Source organism: Egretta garzetta, unplaced genomic scaffold (assembly GCF_000687185.1).
Source record: "Egretta garzetta isolate BGI_Z169 unplaced genomic scaffold, ASM68718v1 scaffold258, whole genome shotgun sequence".
NCBI classification, from domain to species: domain Eukaryota; kingdom Metazoa; phylum Chordata; class Aves; order Pelecaniformes; family Ardeidae; genus Egretta; species Egretta garzetta.
The window spans coordinates 86,744-104,951 of NW_009260413.1; the positions used below are offsets into that span (position 1 = coordinate 86,744).

Here is an 18,208-nt window from a genome sequence, read left to right on the forward strand (position 1 = left end):
ACCATCACACAGCCAGCCTCTGGTACGAGGGGTGTGCTGAGCTAGAGCTAGCCTAGCCTCCATGGCTGTAAAGCCACATGGCAATCTAGGCTCCAGGTTAATTCAGCTCCGCGCTTGTCTGCTTTCCAGGCATCCATGAGGGTCCTAATGTCTTCCCACAGTGCCCCCTGAGGCAAGGACAGGCTTTCCCTTATTTGCAGCACTGGATCAAAACATATAAAGCACCAGGGCACCTCTTCCCACATGCATATGCAGAAACAGCAAAAGCACCCTTAAACCCAACAAAAACACGCTTGATGGAGCCTCATACCCTGTCTGGATGCAAGTACGCAAAATATTTGCTGTCACTGGTGACGCCCCCATATGTCATTGCTCGATAGCATCAGAGTTCAGGGCAAAACTGTGCCTTTGAGCCATTCTGGTATTCTCTGCCAGGGGCTAAGAGAGGAAGATACATCGCTCTTCAACCCATTCTTGGCTATTGACGAACAGAAGTGAAAGAAAGGAGTGAGAGAAATGGAAGAAGGAGAATGCAGAAGGAAATAGTTTAACACTGAAGGAAAAAGAGGGTAAGAAGATACATAATATAGAAATACAAAGCAGAGAAAGAGGAAAGCAACTAACAGAAACATGTGGAAGAAGGGGTGGAGAACAACTGAAAGAAAGACATAAAAGTAAGGACCAAGGCAGCATGTCAAACTATCACAGTGTTTCAACACTGGCAGATTCTTTCAGTGCCTCGGCACCTGCTTTCTTGCATCATGGGAGAATTCAGTCAACAAAAACATTGCGATAAATCGTGCCAAGGTAGATGCAAAGCCAACTCTGCTGAATCCCGGCACACGCTACCAGAGTGATGTGCCCTGTGCTTTGCCTCCCTTTCTGCTCAAACTGTCTCCCCTTGGATAGCTCCCCTAGACGACCCCCTTTTGTCAGGGGTGGTTTCTTTCTGGCTGTGGCTTTCAAGCTCAGTTGAAGGCAAATCTCTTGGTACTTTGGCTAGTGACTGTCTAGGCCCATGGCTTCCTAAGAGTGCCACTGTCTTCTCTATCACTGCATTATTTTCCACCCTCTCCATCATGACTGGATGTGTATGCACATGAAAAGGAAAAAAAAGGAATTTAAACTCTTCACTTAACTTATTAACTTGTTTTTTAGTTTGCAATGCATGTATCACTCAACCCTCTAATGAAGGCATGGAAGTAAAACCAGTACCCGTATCATCTCGAACCACATTTCCTCACACAAAATTGCAGACATGCAAATCAAGTGATTTTCTGAGTTTTCTGGGCCAATTTACTCTTGCTCCTGCATCAGTATGCAGCGTACAGCCTGACCTTGCTTTGCCTTCCTGTATAACCAGAAGACATTGAAACAGCACACGGAAGCATCAGAAATCCTCTGCCCAGCTCAGGAGCTGTTCCTCCACATGGCAGACTGTGGGGCTGGACCCTGTGGAAATCTGAGGCTGTTTGCAGGCAGCTGCCTCCCATGCAGAGCGTTCCTGCCTGCGAGGTGGAGCTTGCAATTAATGTGAGCCTGACCCAGGAGCTCTGCTCCCCAGATCAGTAACCCTAGGTCCAGCACTACCAGCCCACCCAGCGGTATCGGGCTGATCCACACAGGATCATGTTGCCATCAAGTTAGTCAGAGCACAGTCATAATGCCAGCCCTGTGCTGGCTCTAAAGGACAAAATGTTTGATCCAGCCCCAAGCTTGTCACAAAGTTAATCAGCCACAGGTTTTAGACAAGACTGGAAGAGTCAGATGTTCCAAAGGATCTGATCCAGTACAGAACCCTAAGTTACAAGTACCGTATTGTTGAACTGCATCCCCAAAGACATCATTTACTTGTGGTTATTTTAGGTGGCGAATAGGGATGCTGAAAATTGCCTATGGAGACACAGGTGCTATGAACTTCACCTGTACATCACCTTTTCATACAGGGGCTGGAGGTGATGTGGAAAGGAATGTTAAGTAATAAGAAAAACGGTAACTTATCATAGAAAAATCATAAACCAATATGTTTGTTCTTAGACAAGGTTACTGTTGATACCAACACAGCTGTGGATCACCCAACTTTGTTTTGCGCCTGTACAAGCCATACACCAGTCCTAGGTACTAAGTACGAGGGCTGAGTTAGCTGGATTTATACCAGTGAGGTATCCAAATATCGTACTGTCCTGGGAGCACGTCTGACATCAGGGGAACAGCCTCTGACATAGGCTGGCTGCTCAGCTGCCTGTTAAGCAGGGTCAGGCTGACTCTGCCACAGCAGAATTAAATTGCCTTCTTTCAATGCACGATTGCAAGGTTTAAAAGAAAATTAAAAAAAATAAAAATTGCAAGGCCAGGTTGGGCAGGCCTTTGAGCAACCTGGTCTAGCAGAAGGTGTCCCTGCCCATGGCAGGGGGGTTGGAACTAGATGATCTTTAAGGTCCCTTCCAACCCAAACCATTCTATGATAAAAAAACCAAACCCCCCAAAATACCAAACACCTTCTGATGAGAGATCACTTCACATGAAGAAAGCCTTATCCCCATTAATCCTCCTGCTCAGCATCAGCCCGATTTGAGCAGCATAATCATTTGCCTATTACAGATAAAAGAATGCGACATGGTACTGGCAAAAGGAAAACCAAACCAGCTCACCAAGAACAGCAAAACCAATGTGATTTGGAGAATATAAATAATTCAGAAGTTGAAGGAGGAGTCATTTGATTGAAGTGGGAAAGGAAAATCGATTGGATGAAGCCTGAAGTATGACTGAAGGTGGTGACGACACACCAGAAGAATGATGAATTCAAGGAAGCAGTGCAGAAAAGGCTTTCTATCAGGAGGCACAAAAGTACCACTGGAAAGAAAAGAGCAAAAGAGTTAACAGATCAAAGACGACAGAGAATAAATGAAAGATGACAACCACGATGAAAAAGGAAGGGAATAAGATGCGCCAGTACATAAATAAGTTCTTCCACTATCAGTCTGAACAGACTCATGGAGACAAGTCATTATCTCACAGCTAGTAAGTATATCAGTGTGCACACCATGGCCGTCTTACTGAAGTTGATTATTCTTGAAATCTCTATCTTGTCATGTAAGGGACGGGGGGAGGGAAGGAAGGATGCATTGAATGAACCTTTCAAAATAATTTGTCAAGAAATACACATTTAAAGTAGTATTATATGCTCCATGAAAACACACAAAAAAGCTGCTTCTGTGGGGGGTTTTTTTGGTGTGTTTTTTTTTTTTTCTCTCTCTATGTGGCATCCTGTGAAAACAGAGCTGTTAGCAGCACATAACCACAACAGGAAACCACTTTCACCACTTTCGTTAATTTTTCTAGGTATGACTAAGTACAAAATTGTTTCACAACAGGTAGAGCACTAGAAACATTAACTACTCAGCATAGCTGATGACTAAGTAAGCTTATAGTTGAAAATACAATATATTTTTTGGAAACACTACCCCATAAAATATCAGCTATGAATTATACAGAGCAGTCCATAAACACACTAACATACAGAAAGATAAAGCTCCTTTCTAATTAACTCATAATCTATCTTAAACCAATTCCAAGGCTGAAACAAGTTTAGGTACAAAACATTAAATTTTCTGTTAACAGCAGCCCACAGCCTTTTAACAAGTGAACATTTTTACCGGTTAGAAACTCTGAAATAACTCTGTGCTATTCTAAAGGTACCCCACTGATAAACTCCATTAGTTTCTCTGCAGAATTAATTTACTATGTATTAGGTATATTGTATGCATGTGCATTTTTAACAGCTTTGTAAACCTGCGCTAGTGACTTTGGTATTGTCCCCTTCCAGAAGCTGCCAAACACCAGTGAAATACCTGAGGACCTGGGGATTGGGGGTTTTCCCCTCAAAGATCTTATGTGATCCTTTAGCTAGAGGAGCTCCTGTCCCCATCTTCTTCGCTCTGGGAGTGAAGGGGCAGACAGGTGTCACTGGGAGGGCGGTGACACTGCCAGTGCCGCACACTGGTGATGTCTGGAGCCCGCAGGAGGGCCAGGAGGCCACAGCACGCTGCTCTTCGCATGCTTGCTCGTAGGGATAGAAGGTCAACCTCTGCACCCCCCGTTGCTGGGACTTGCATGGCTGGCTCAGTCTATTCCCCTGTGATAAAAAAGGCATCGCTCAGATGCACATTTAAAAAAAAAAAGGATGGTAATACAAAAATAAATTAAAAAAAGAAAGAAGTCACAAACATGACTAATACAGGCATCACTCAGATGCACATTTTAAAAAAAAAAAAGGGATGGTAATAAAAAAATAAATTAAAAAAAAGAAAGAAGTCACAAACATGACTAATACACAATCCCCACATTCAGTTTTGTTCCTAAAGCATCTTATCTATGACTCTGATCCTCAGAGATGGTGGTGGTGCTGCTTATACCTCAGCCTGTGTAATGAGCCTGGTGTTTGTGAGGGCAGGGAAGTGGACAAGACCTCTCTTCCCCACTTGGAAGCAAGTGTGTGCAGCAACTATCTCAAAAGCCCACAGCTCATAGTTGAAAATTAGGGTTGAAAATAATGACCATAAAATATTTTACTTTTTTCCTGTGGAAGCACAGATGGCTTCCACAGAAAGATCAAAGTCTGTGTCGTTGCATATATCAGTTTTGTGGTGTGGGATGGAGGCTCAAGCATTCAATTTCCAAAATTTGACAACAATTAATTTAGGAAAAATAACCATTTTATATCTCAGAACTCAGTTTTTCCAGCAGCTTATCTATGCACAGAAGTGATATTTCTGTGGCCAAGAAAACCAGTTGTGGAAATCAAGGAAGTTATGTATATATAGAATGGAAAAACCTCAGAAGTCCATGTGCTGAAATCGGAGAGAAGAAGCCAGGAACACTTTTCATTCTCTGTACAGCTTCATGACTGACTATTTGTGGTTTGCTCTGAAAAGATGAAGTGTAATTGCTGTAAAGGCAAGAACAGACATGGAGCTTTTCAGAGGCTGGAAAGTCATGTGTGTCTTGATCAGGCTGATTTTTTTTTCCTTCTGTAAAAAAGCAAGGAAAAAGAAGGAGGCAAGCTCTTGAGACAGAAGGAAATTGCTATAGAAGATGGAGACAGGCTCACACAAATGCATACACAGACAAATATTGGGTAACCGAAGGTCCTGTTGCCTGCGTGTTTCAACAAAGCTATCACAGGCTTTCTTGCCCATCTACATTTTTATAGTGTTTTCTTCTCTAATTGTTTTTGTAAAAGCTGATGATGTAGTCAAAAATGCCTTTTGGAGCCAACCCTGCAAGTCTCAACAGTTCAGCTGTCTGTAACACTAAGTGCGCTACCTGTTCAACACAAGTTTGCCACTCGCTTTAGACCCCAACCCTCTGATTGTGCCTGCAAAAGTATGACACCCTCGGTTCAAATCTGTGAGAGCATTAAGTGTCCCCAAAAATATAAAGGGAACTTCCCACATCTTCAGACATCAAACACAAACCGGGCCAAGAACAACACTGAAGGGATCCATGAATTGCCACCACCCTTGTTGGTAATTTCATGTAAATGGGTGATCATTGACAAGGTAAATTCTTTTTCAACTTAGAGTTGTCTCTTGCTTGGCTCAGAGGATGCAGAAATGTGCCTTCCTAATGCAGAAGGACTTCAAGAACGCTCTCCTGTACAGGCCCTCATCAGGATAATGAGAGGGTAACATAGTCAGGCCACAACATTTAACATAGACAAGAAACAGGAGGTCCAGCCACAGGTGGAGAACACACAAAATAGTTACACACCTGTTTCCCCTACTTTTCCAGTAAAAAAAAAAGCCCAAAGCCAGCTGATTTGTAGAGAGGCATTTACCCCCTGATGGTCTCAATAATAAAGTGCCAGTACAGTTTCAAAAAGCAGGAAAAAAGAAAAACAGTGCCAAAGAAAAATTGTTCTGACCTGGTGAGGTTTTCATGGGCTGGCTGCCAGCTCTAAGTCAGTCTCTCAGCATTTCCCATGTCCTCTTTAGTACCTGAGTATCAAAGTAATGGAAGAAGGAGAAAAATAGATGGAAAAAATATACCAGTGGAATCTGGGTAATCTGTTCAAAGAACAAAACTCCAATGTAATGAGTGACCTGTGTAATCATTCCAAAATAACTCCATATTCAGACACATTTATTTAAGAATAATTTTACTTTCATCAAGCATAAATCTGAAAGTGGATTATACTGAAAGTGGATTATGCTGATCTGGATTAAAGGACTCCTTTTTTCCCCCCTCCCAGAATAAGATTACACTTCAAGGAATCATCCAGATACAAATATCGCAGTATAAACCCACAACCTCCCATAACCTACCTTAATTTTCATGTGAGGACCTGTGCTCTGCAGAAGCACAAAATTAAAAGTGATTGCTATTATAAACATTTTCAAATGATACTTTAGTGGCTGCATCTCAGTTAATGAACATGGCAGCAGGGATAATTTGAAGACTTGGGGATTTGCCATTGATTGCCAATCATTGCTTAGTTCAACAGAGCCAGACTGGGGTGAAACAGTGAAACTGGAGTGAAACTGTGGGGAAGACAACAGCGCCTTCCACCTGGTGCCAATCAGCATGTCAACAGACTTACACCAAGGTATTTCAGATGTGTCTCTAGACTATTGGGATCTATATTTAATGACTTGGTATTTTGTTTCCACACATCCCAACTTGGCCAGTCTTCCTGTATGCTGGTGGCCTGAATAGCCAGGGTATCCACATGTTTCCAGATGTTCACCTGGAAAGTGGTCTGGTAATGGCCAGAATACCGAGGCCCATCATGGAGGAGATTTTCTTTCCCCCTGCCTCGCTATGCTTTATTATCTGTGCCCCTGAAATATTTATTTGATAAAGCTGCACTGCCTGCTTAACCAATCATACCTTTCAAACTTATTTATGGGGGTTACAGTGCAGGGGAAGACTGATAAATTGTGGGAGTATATTACCACACCAAGATGACAAAAAAAATTATTCTTTGATTATTGAGAAGGAAGAGGCCTCTCCTAGCACAGACAAACATACCCCATTATCTGCTGCGCCTCTCTGTCCTCAGTGCAAGAGGAAGGACTGCCAAATCAGGGAAACATTATTGCTAATTTGCATTTATTCAGCTTATAAAAATGCGTCTGCCAAAGCTCAGAGATCATGGAAGAATACTTATTTATAAGTCCGTTGGCAGAAATATTTTCTTTTTCATAGCATACATTTCAGTAGTAAGAAGCATCGGTGAAAGATTTAAACATTTCATCCCTTTGAACATTTAAACCTCTTTCTAATAATTACATCAGTTCAGATACCAGCCAGGTCACTTCCAGCAGCTTTCCTGTACTGCTTGATCCAGATCCCCAGCCTTGCCCTTGCTCCAGCAGGTCTGGATTTCAGAGTGCATGAAGCAATCCACCCACTCCCACCTCTGCATCCTCTCCAAGAAGCATACAGCTCTCTCTCACCTCTTTAATCTCCAATAGCAGCTAGGCCTGGATAGAAGCTGGAAAAGGGGGGTCACTCCACTTATCATGAAAACATACCTTTCTATGGCACTGTGAACAAGGGGTATGATTTAAAATCCCAGAAGAGGGTCAAGCAAGCTCTGCCACCTTCCCTCACTGGGGCACACAAAGCTTTTTGCAGTGCACTGGGAGGGAGGTGCTTTTAGAGAGGAGTCAGGATTCCTCTGCAAGAAACAGAAACCTTTACCTGGCAAAGGAGAGACTCAGGCGAGCAAGTTGTTTGCACATCCTCACTGTTTTGCACACCAAGTGGCTGAGCACCAGCCTTGGAGGCAGTGCTGGTTCATCCATGAGGCTCAGCATGCTGACAAGAAGGTAGCTCCTCCACATGTCAGTGACCTTAAATTTAAAAGGAGCAAGGTAGTGAATTCAGGAGGAACAAGAAGTGTTGGGGGCAGAGGATGTCCCTGCAGAGCCATCAGCTCAAGGGATGGCTTGGCACTTGCAGCCTGGCCATCATGGCCTTACCTGGGACACCCCTGCAGCACCACAGGGTGGCAAATGTGACCTCCTCCCCGATGGGTGCAGCCCAGCCCTCCCACCCCCTGGCTCAGACAGGCAATGCCATGGGTCCTTCTTTAAAGGGCAAATACTGGGAGCGACACCAGCGGTGTCAGTAGCTTTCCCACCAGCATCTGCTTGGCTGGAGGCAGAGGCACATCCACACCATGGAGGCACCAGGGCCTCTCACAGGGTGAATCCCACCCCAGCACTTTATTTTATGTAGTTTCACCCTCATGGGCCCACCAGAGCTGTGATGTGCAGGGGGAAGGTGATGTCTTCTGAGGTGGAAAAGCTATTTGCAGCATGTGCCTGCAGAGATCATCCTGCTGTGCTGCATCAAGCGTGATGAGGTCTGGCAGGGGGTTGTGTCTCCTTCCTCTTTCAAAGGAAAGCTCCTCAGAAATATCAGGATAAAAGCTTTCCCTCTCCCCTTCTTGCCATTAATGGCAATTTTCTTCAGCTATTCACCCTAGGTAGACATCTTTTCATGTGACTTAACATACTGCCTGAAAATAAACTGTAGAGAACCTCACTTACTTGACAGGATGACTTAAGGACTGTATGCAGAGGCAGTGTGCCCATTCATACTTTCATTTTTACAGTCCTGACTGCCAGTATAACTAGCCCAGGCACTGTACTGGTGATGATGGGACTGCCGTAGCTGCAGTAAAATAATGCTCCGTCCCTGGCACACAAAGCAGACCAGTTACTGGACAGGGTGTCTGTGTCACAGCCCTTGTCCTTGCCATTTCCAACAGCTTGGTTACATCTGAACATCCCTCCTCTTCTCCCCTTGGCCATATGGGCAGCAGCCTTTGGTTGAGCCCCCCTGTAAGAAGCCAGCGAACAGGAGCAACCAGGAGCAAAGCCATTTCCAGAATTATTATAGGAACAGGTAACTCAGCCAGCAAAGCATACACTATCTGGCAGTAGCTGTCAGGCACCAGTGCCCAATCTGCTTGCTATTCATTCATCCCCTTGTTTCTCCAGATGAGGTATTTCAGCTCCTTTCCCCAGGGTCTCAGTCCTGCGAGCTGCTCAGTGTGCCTGGCCCAAGGGAGACACGGCCATCATGAGGGGCTGCTGCCACGTTGCAGCCCCCACCCTGGCACCACGTTAGCTTTTAGAGCTGGTAGTTCCATCTTACTTGCTTTCCAAGGTTCTTGAAGGAGCTGTTGCCAGATGCTCTTTCAGGTATGCCCTCAGCCCTTGCAGCAGACACTTTTCTGGCGCTGGGGTCTTCTTTCCTGCCTCCATCAGCACCTCTGGCTGAGCCCCCGTGTCTAACTGCAGCTCCGAGACCAGCCGCTCACCCGCAGGCACCACGATGACACTGCGCACCGGTGCTGGAGGGGGACTTAAACTGGATCGGCCTTTGTAATGCAGAGCTGCCCCCTTGGGCAAGCCCAGCTCCTCCCAACAAGAGGGCTTCCCACCCGCCCCTGCCTGGCAGCTCCCAGGGCTGGGGACAGGCACCATGGCTGCTCCTCTACCACATCCCAGAGCCTGGCCTCTGGTTGCCCACAGACCATATCCTACTCCCACAGGAGACCACGGCCACCATACTGCATTGCCTCCAAGGACCAAAGATTTGCTTCATCTTCAGTCCTGTCCAGTTTTTAATTTCTTATTCTTCTTGCTAGAAGGGACATGCTGCACTTCCAGCTGGACAGTCCCTCTAGCCCTTTGCCACCAGATCACTGTGTTCATCACATACCTTCCTGGCAAGGATAGGGAAAGCCATTTCTGCATTACCTCTAACATTTTTTTTTCCTTTATATTTAAAGTCCCTACGCATAATTTCTTTTTTTTTTTTAGAGCTCAGATATATAGCTAAGATCAAGACTATATCTGGAGGTAGCTGGAATCATGAAACTTCATTGTTAATCAGCCGATGACTTTGGCTAGGCTGACATTTTCCCAGCTATTTTTAGAGTATGACTCAGACACTGCGCTACAGAGCCTGCAAAATCCCCGTGGGCTGATACCAGAGCCTCATTCAAAGCTGCGCTGAAGCATCACGCGAGAAGGAAAGGGAGTCAGAGAGGGCAAAGGCTTTTGTTCACCCGCCTTTGGGGCTCTCTTTAGAAAAGCAAGTAAATGTGGGAAACAAGGTGTTCCAGCAATGTAGTGGGATATTAAGAACTGGAGGGGAAATCCTCTTACTTGGCTCTCATAGAAACATTTCTAAAATGCATTATTGGGCTGGTGGAAACAAAACCAGAGCCTTGCGAGTGCCTACTCTTAGACGTGCAGCTGAAAGCCTGGAAGAGAAATTCCGCTCCCCCCCCCAGCCAGTCCTACAGGTAATTGAAGCCTGTAGGAAAGTTCACTGCTCCAGTCTCAGCTCTCACCTGCTCTCCCTAGGAGTTATTTTGAAGAGAAGACCCACAGACCCAGTTAGTGGCTCTGTTCGGTAGGGTCCAAGGATACAGGAGCTATTGGGGGTGGGGAAGGCATCAGTCTTTTGTGAACTGCCTTGTTCTCACACATAACTTTGTTGTGCATCACTTCAGAGAGGGCTGATGGGGATATCCTCAGAGGGTAGATTTTGCCTGTGTTTAAATCCCTTTACAGTCTCCAAGTCCTGCCTGTTGAAGGGGCACATCACTGGAAAAGAAGCTATTCCTGCAAACTGCCTGTCTCTTATGAAGGATCATGCAACCTGAGCCCCCATTGATCAGCTTTAATGCAAGTCAGGAGGCGTCAAAACTTTCCAAGGAACAAATCCCCAATTCCTGCAGTCCCTGGGTTTCGTTTTTAATAATTTTTCTTTCTTTCCAATAGCAGATTGGAAACTGTGTCTGCGTACTGGAAAGAAAGCATCTAAGCAGTTGATTTACTGCTTGGCACGAATGCCCTCAAGCGTAGATCTGACCTGAGTGCAAGCAGGCAGCAGAGTATCTCCGTACCTGGTCTGGATGTGGGTAGCCAGGAAGCTCTGCGGAGGCGGTGAGGCCAGGAGCCCACCCGTCAGCTCCTGAAGAGCCTTGACCCTCTCTGTTCTCTGAACAAGGAAGAAATAAAAGCTATTGTAGCACTAAGCTGCCATAACATACACAGAAATGGTGCTTAAGAAAAGGTCGAGCTGTCTCCTTCCTATCAGCCATCCCCCAGCTCTCATACTCACCCAGCCTGCTAATATCCACCACCTGGGCTTGCTGGGCTAGTTATTGCAGCAATGTATTAACTAGGGCTTGAAATCAAGAAAAACCCTTTCAACTACAGCCCTGTGACACACCATAATTAATCATTTACTTAATGCCACAGTGCTACTGACTACCCCTGACCACAGATGGGTATCACCTGCAGGAGTCCAGGCAGCTGCTAAGCCATCACAGCCATCCTGCCCTGCTGGGGACAGAGGCACCAGTGGGAGAGGGGTTGTCAAAAAACACTGTCCCTCCTGCTGCCTTCCCAGCCTGCAGGGCCAGGCTCCACACCTTCCCCACTGCCTTCTGCTGCCCAAGTCTCTAGTGCCTGCTCCCCTGCTTGCTTTAAGATGCCAGTCTTGTTCGTCCCTCCTAGCAGAAGCAGGGTTTTCCTTCATTTCTTACCCTGTTGCTTGGATATCTTCTGACCTTATTCCATGCACAAGATGCCTACCAGCGCTGGGCTCAGAGGGAGCTGGCTGAGCCCATGGCAGGGGCAGCCAGCTTCCAAAGTCAGTGGTGCTACATCGATTTCTATCAGCTGAGAGCCTGGCACTCAGCCTTCCTGAGGAGATGTTATGAGCTACTCTAGAGCAAGACATAAAACATTCATAGCATCTCTAACTGGGCACTGCAGTAATACGCATGGCTGGCAGAAAGCCTTTCTCCAGGGCCCCACCAGCTAGCAAGTGAGCAGGAGAAAGCTTTAAGCCCAAGGAGCTTGTGTTTTGATTTGCTTTCATCATATAGTTATTTTAATATTAGTTAGTACAACTGCAAATGTTACTTGTCGCACCACCATCTTAAGCAGTAGCAAATCCCACAGATCAATAAGATGCTGCATTATGGTATTTCCTTTCACTGCTTTTAGGTTTCATCTCTTTCATGCCTTTATCTCAAGCAGGGTAAATAACTACATGATTGTTTTCTGCAATGGTGTTTTTACACATCCCTTAACCTTCCTGTACAAACCAAGTAACACACATTTTGACAGCCATCGTTAATGGGGGTGGAAAGTGCTTTGGATCCTACAAAGTTTACAGCTCTCCGGATGCTTCTTATGGCAGGAATCAGTTTGCTGAGGACTGACTAAAAGCACCCAAAGCACCGCAGACACGGGACCAAAGGGAAGCCAACACAAACCCCGGTGTGATTCCAGCCCCTCCCAAGCAGCCAGCTTGGTGGGCAGCTGTGGCTCCCCTGCCCATGGCAGCTCCCAAAAACAGGCTGCAAGAGGCACAACCCTCAACACGCAGAGAGCAACCGACCTCCCTTGCTAACGCGCATTGCCAACACGGGCTTTGCATTGCCTCCCTGTAGGGCAAACTTCCCAACCATCACATTGCTCAGGAACCTTTGCTTGCAAGGCAAGCAGATAAGTGAAGGTAGATGATAACCATCACTGAGATAGGCAGGTGGACCTCAATTTCTGTAGGCACAAACTACAGAGTGATTATAGACTCTCCACAGCCAAAGAGCAAAGCTTTTCCATGGAAAAAAAATAATCCCAAACCAAAAAACATCCACCATGCTTCAAGCTCATTCATATACACCCCAAACACAGAGAATCACCTTTTCCTCCATCTTTTTTGTGAGGAGCAAAAACCAGGCCAGAGCTGCATGAACACCGCTGACAGAAAGGTGTTGCTGCAGGAAATAGCTCCTCCTGTGTGACCAGAATATGAACAGCTGAAAACTTGCACTAAAAGAATAGAAAAAGAAAGAAAAACGCACTGTAAAATACATCAAAGTAACCACTCTGCCTTTTACGAGTGATTTGCTGCTAGCTCCTGACCAGGATGCCTCAGAGGGGCACCGCAGAGAGGACTCCTGCCCTCCCCCTTCATGTACTGCCTAAAACACTTTCAAGAGATTGCTCCCTGCAAAGGAGAAGGGACTGGGAGAGGTGCTAGGAGGCCTGTCCAGTGCTTGACACGCCCTGTTGGACTGGTTTGGATGATGCTCACGTTTATCTGGTTTCCTAGATGTGGGCATTAGCAGCAGGAAGCCTGACTGATGGGGGCTCCCTTGGGCTGGGACATGGGGAGGAAGATGAACCCTCCCACATGGCAGCTTGTCACAGTTTAACTTGGCCAACAACCAAGCCCCACACAGCCACTCACTCACAGAAGGGTAAAAGTGAGAAAATGTGTGTTGAGATAAAAAACAGTTTAATAAAAAAAGCAAGGGCTGTGCACACAAGCAAAGCAAGGAATTCACTCACTACTGCCCATGGGCAGGCAGATGTTCAGCCATCTCCAGGACAGCAGGGCTCCATCACACATAATGGTTAATTGGAAAGATAAACACCATCGCTCCAAACGTCCCCCCCTTCTTTCTTCCCCCCAGCTTGTACACTGAGCAGGACGTCCTATCGTCTGGCATAGCCCTGTGGCCAGTTGGGGTCGGCTGTCCTGGCTGTGCCCCCTCTCAGCTTCTTGTGCACCTGACAGAGAACGGGAAGCTGAGAAGTCTTTGACTTAGTGTAAGCACTGCTCAGCAACAACTAAACCATCTGGGTGTTATCAACCCTAAATCCAAAACACAGCCCTATGCCAGCTACTAGGAAGAAAATTAACTCAACCCCAGCTTAAACCAAGACACAGCCCCAGCTTTGAGCATCCCCAAGGCTGGGTGAGCCACCTGCAACAGCTATTCAGGGCTCAGCCCTCACCACCAGCCAGGGCATGTTCCCTGCTGAAGCTGTTGTGCCCACATAAATATTGCTGGGGCATAAAGAAATGCAGGGGCTGTGTCACCTGGTATGCCCCTTCTTTCCTCCTCATTTCTTCCACTGTGGAAGTTGGACCACATCAGGAAAGGCAGTGCATATGTCAGATTTTTCAAAGTATCCTGCTCTGCTGTAGCTATTTTAGAGAGGCATTTCTTTTAAGGCTAAACGTGTTTGCAGCTGTTTCCATGTGAGAATTTGTTGCCACATGACAAGGCAGGTCAACACAAAAAAATTACAGCAGTAATTGAGAACACGACAGTGAAGGAGGGGAAATGCTCCTGAGCATCAAGACTTCTGCAGAAGTGAGCGATGCAGGACATACAGCATAACCTGAGGAACAGGAGGCCTGACTGCGATCTCACTGCATGGGAGTCAGTGATAAAGCCATTGGCACCTGTGGGGTTGTAACAGCAAACTGGGTTTGGCCAGGAGGCTCCAGGCTGAAAATCATACAAAGGAAGGGAAACCCAGGGGACTCCATTTACTGTCACATCTTACATGTGTAGGAAAGAAAGGCACCCGGTAGGTCTGCAAGCAGCTCATAGGTCTGGCTCCTGCTGCCCGCTTCTCCATCAAACTCAAAATATCCAGTCCTATGGGCCTCTCCCACCAAAATGCTGCCCCAGCCCAAGCTATTGGTCTTCTCCTCTGGCCACGAGCATCCCTCCAGCAAGGAAGTCCCAAACAGCACCTCCCGCTCAGCCCTGCTGAGCTGGTGCACTCACCCAAGTGGTCCAAGACCATCTATTCCCAGCTCTGATGGTTTCCATAAAAAACCCACAACAAAACCCAACCCAAACACCTCTTCCTTAACACACACACCATGTACAACACTGAATTCTCCCTCCACCCAGCTAGACCTCTGAGGTCTTTATAAAAAATAAAGTATTTTAACATGTTGCTTTCAAAAGGCTTTTTTTTTTTAAAAAAAAAAAAGGGTCAGCAGTGTCACCTCCTTCTGAAGGGGGGGAAATGGAAGCACAGATGCTGTCCAAGCCTTAAATACTTTAATAAAAGCTCTCACTCAGGTTCTTGGAATAAGTGCAGTTTCTGCACCCCCTGTTGGGTGTCAGAGGACCACATGGTCCTTTGAAAGGGGGTATCTGAGTTAGTGAGAAAGGAACAACAGGGTGGCTGCATTACAGTAAAGTATTTAAAGCAAAATAAAAACATTTGACTCCCTGGCTATCAGCAAGCATTGCATAAAGCAAAAGGCAGGAGTAATCTCCCTTTTCATCCAAATTAGAAAATAAACAAGACAGTTTCCTAACACCAGCAAGAGTAACTGTATTTAGGAAGGTTTCTGGCATTACAATCAAGGGCAAACCAAAGCAAGCTGACACTCTTCTGCCAGAAAGAGCAAATTGTATTTACGCCCCCCACGCGGTTTGTATTTAATGTGTCACTTGTGTGGAGTCAGACTTCACACCTCTGAGACAGTCGAATGCATTTCTGAATTGCTCTGTTTAACATCTCAGGTGTCTGAGCAGCGAGATTCAGTAGCATGGATTTGCTCCTTCACTGGCGAGATTTCATCTCGAGGGAGATGATCTCACCGCTGCATAAGATTATCATCTTCAACACCGGAGAGGGAAGCTCTTGTGGTCAGAGCAAAGCTACTTCACCACCAATGGAGCCTGGCTGCCGACAAAACACGCATACAGTGCTCAGGCAATAGCCACCCCCCCGCCCCGGGCCATTTTCTGGCTCTGTGCCCTTTACTTGAGGATGCGCTCAGTCAGTTCACTCAACACTCCATCAGCGATTTGCCCAAATTAAGCTCATACTACACAATGGCTGTCAGAGGTCCTACAGAACCCAAACTGAGGTGATTTTGATGTCCTCAGGGCCTTTTGACACCAATCTGCCTGTGAAAAGCAATGCTGGGGCTCTCGCCCCTGGCCATGCAGCCCTCCCACATCACCCACCTGCAGTGGGAGCATCACTCCCAAGAGCATTTAAGACATCACCACTCCTGATGGACATTTCTGCTGTGAACTGCATCAGCCCAACCACCCCCAGCGGTGGCTGCGTCCCTCTCAGTGAGCAGGAGAGCTTGGGGGACATCATCAGGCTTAGCAGAAGCAGGAGTGAAACCCACCTGCCCCCTTACTGCCCACTCACCCCCCCCAAGCCCCACTTCACAGGGGTCCAGGGAGGCATGGCTCAGCTCTGTGGCTGGCCCAGGGCAGTCACAACACCAAGCAGGACCCCAGCTCTAAGCAACACAGCCTCCTCACCCTGACAAGGAGCCAGCCACCAGGCAGTCCCCCACCCCAAGTTATTTTTGGGAAAAAAAAAAACCAAACCCAAACACTTCTGGGGGAAAAAAACCCCTTTGCCTAAGGTGTGCATGAGAAATGCAAGCAAAGTGAAGGGTCCCAGGCAGCAATGCACCAGGTGCACTCAAGGACCACTTTAGACCATGAACTGAGCAAGCTGCTCCAGCAAGGGACAACCAGCTCCAGGGGAAAAAATACATTTTCCTACCAGTGAAAGCACAGGCAAGTTCTTTCTTCACCCCCCGAAGAACAGCTCCCCAGCGTTGCTCTAAGCCCTTTTCTTCCACCAAAAAGAAGGCAAAGCAAGCCCCTAACACACAGCAAGCCAAAGAAAAACAGACAAGCAGCCCTTTCCTTTTGCAGGCTGGGGGGGCTTGCTTTATACCACCAGCCCCACAGGAATTGGCTTCCCAGCCTGCGGGGCACCCCCCTCCTGCACACCTGGCTCAGAGGAATGAGCGGGGCTGGCCATTGCTAACGAGCCATCACGTGCATCCCAGGAATTTTGGCAGCTGATTGTATTTAGGACTTCATTGAGCATAAGCAAATAAAGAAGGGTTTTTTTTTTTCCCCCTCGGTACTAATGATCCTTGTCAGAGTGATTTCATAGCTGAAACTCAAGTCAGGGTCAGTTTTCTGTAAGAAAATCCCCTTACCCTTTAGGACAATTATTTTAAAAACGCCACCCTCATCAAAACAGCACTGCAAGTCATGCACCTGTGTGTGATCCTCCTCATTCACTCTTCGGTATTTTCTGACTTTCACCCCCAAGCCAGGCTGACAGCAAAATTCATCTCCTGCCTCCCCAAAGCTCCTCCAGAGCTGATGGGTGCAAACAAGCTTCCCCTGCTCCTGGGCAGCACTGGGGGGAGAGGAGAGCGGCTGCCGAGCATCTCTCTGCAGGCGAATGCATGCTGGGGTGTGGGGGGGTGAAGCAATTCACAGCCCGAAGCTGCATGGCCAGCCTGTGTTGTACCTTGCGGGCACAAAACTCAGCCTGGGGGGGTGAGGATGCTGGCTGAGGCAGTGAACGGTACAGAAGCAGATCTGGATTGCGGTTGAATAGCGTCCAGTTAAAGGTGTCTGCGTACAAATGGGAGTTTGTCACGGTTGGGCTGGAACAGGACATGAGATCCAGCACCCTCCAACGGGCATCTTTTCTCCAGTCTGGGATTTTTCCACCCACAAAGTCCCACTCCTGTTCGAGGGCAGTATCCCATGCAGGGTGACTCTGGCAATTCACGCCTCTGGGTCTGTTCCTCCACAGACCGATCTGTAGCCAAAGCCATGCCAAAATACCCTGCTTTTAAATCTTGTAAGTGCATGCACAAACAGAAGGGCAACTGATTTGCTTTAAAAGCAGTCCTTTAGCTAAACTGTAGCTAAAAATGCGCCAAGAGGAAATGTGCCAGGGCAAGTTTAGGTGGGACATTAGGAAAAACTTCATGGAAAGGGTTGTCAGGCATTGGAACGGGCTGCCCAGGGAAGTGGTCGAGTCCCCATCCCTGGGGGTATTTAAAAGCCGGGCAGACGAGGTGCTTAGGGACATGGCTTATTGGTGGGATGGCAGGGTTAGGTTAGCGGTTGGACTTGATGATCTGAGAGGGCTTTTCCAACCTAAACCATTCCATGATTCTATGATCCTGTGATCTCTTTCACCCAGGGGGCTGGGCTATGGTGGGGGCTGCAGCGCTGGTCTCCAGCCCCACTCTTGTCCCTGTCCTGCTGCTCACCTGCTGCCGAAGCCACCATCAGCAGGCGTCCTTGCTGGGTTTTGCTTCGTTTCCTTGCCTATGAACTGGGGTAGCGGTCCTGCTCCCCCCCACCAAATCTTCTGGGTGCTGGCCCAGACGGCCGCGCAGCAAGCACAACCCAACCCCAGCTGCACCTACAGCGTTCCTGGGCTTTCCTGCAAATCCCCCCCGGGGTGGCCGGGGGCCCTCTCCAAATGCCTGTCACGGCTATTGCAGCCCTGCAGGTAAGCATCCCGCGCGGGGCCGTGCTGCTCCAGACCTG

At 47.3% G+C, this 18,208-nt stretch overlaps 1 protein-coding gene across 1 annotated transcript in view; it reads right to left on the minus strand.

The window, feature by feature from the left end:
- TBC1D9 (TBC1 domain family member 9) overlaps positions 1 to 9,503 on the minus strand; it is a 78,338-nt gene extending 68,835 nt beyond the window's left edge. Inside the window, exon 1 of the mRNA XM_035899148.1 lies at positions 9,172 to 9,503. Within this exon, the coding sequence (XP_035755041.1) occupies positions 9,172 to 9,503 (332 nt within the window). The remainder of the gene's footprint in view (positions 1 to 9,171) is intronic.
- Positions 9,504 to 18,208: the final 8,705 nt, after the last annotated feature.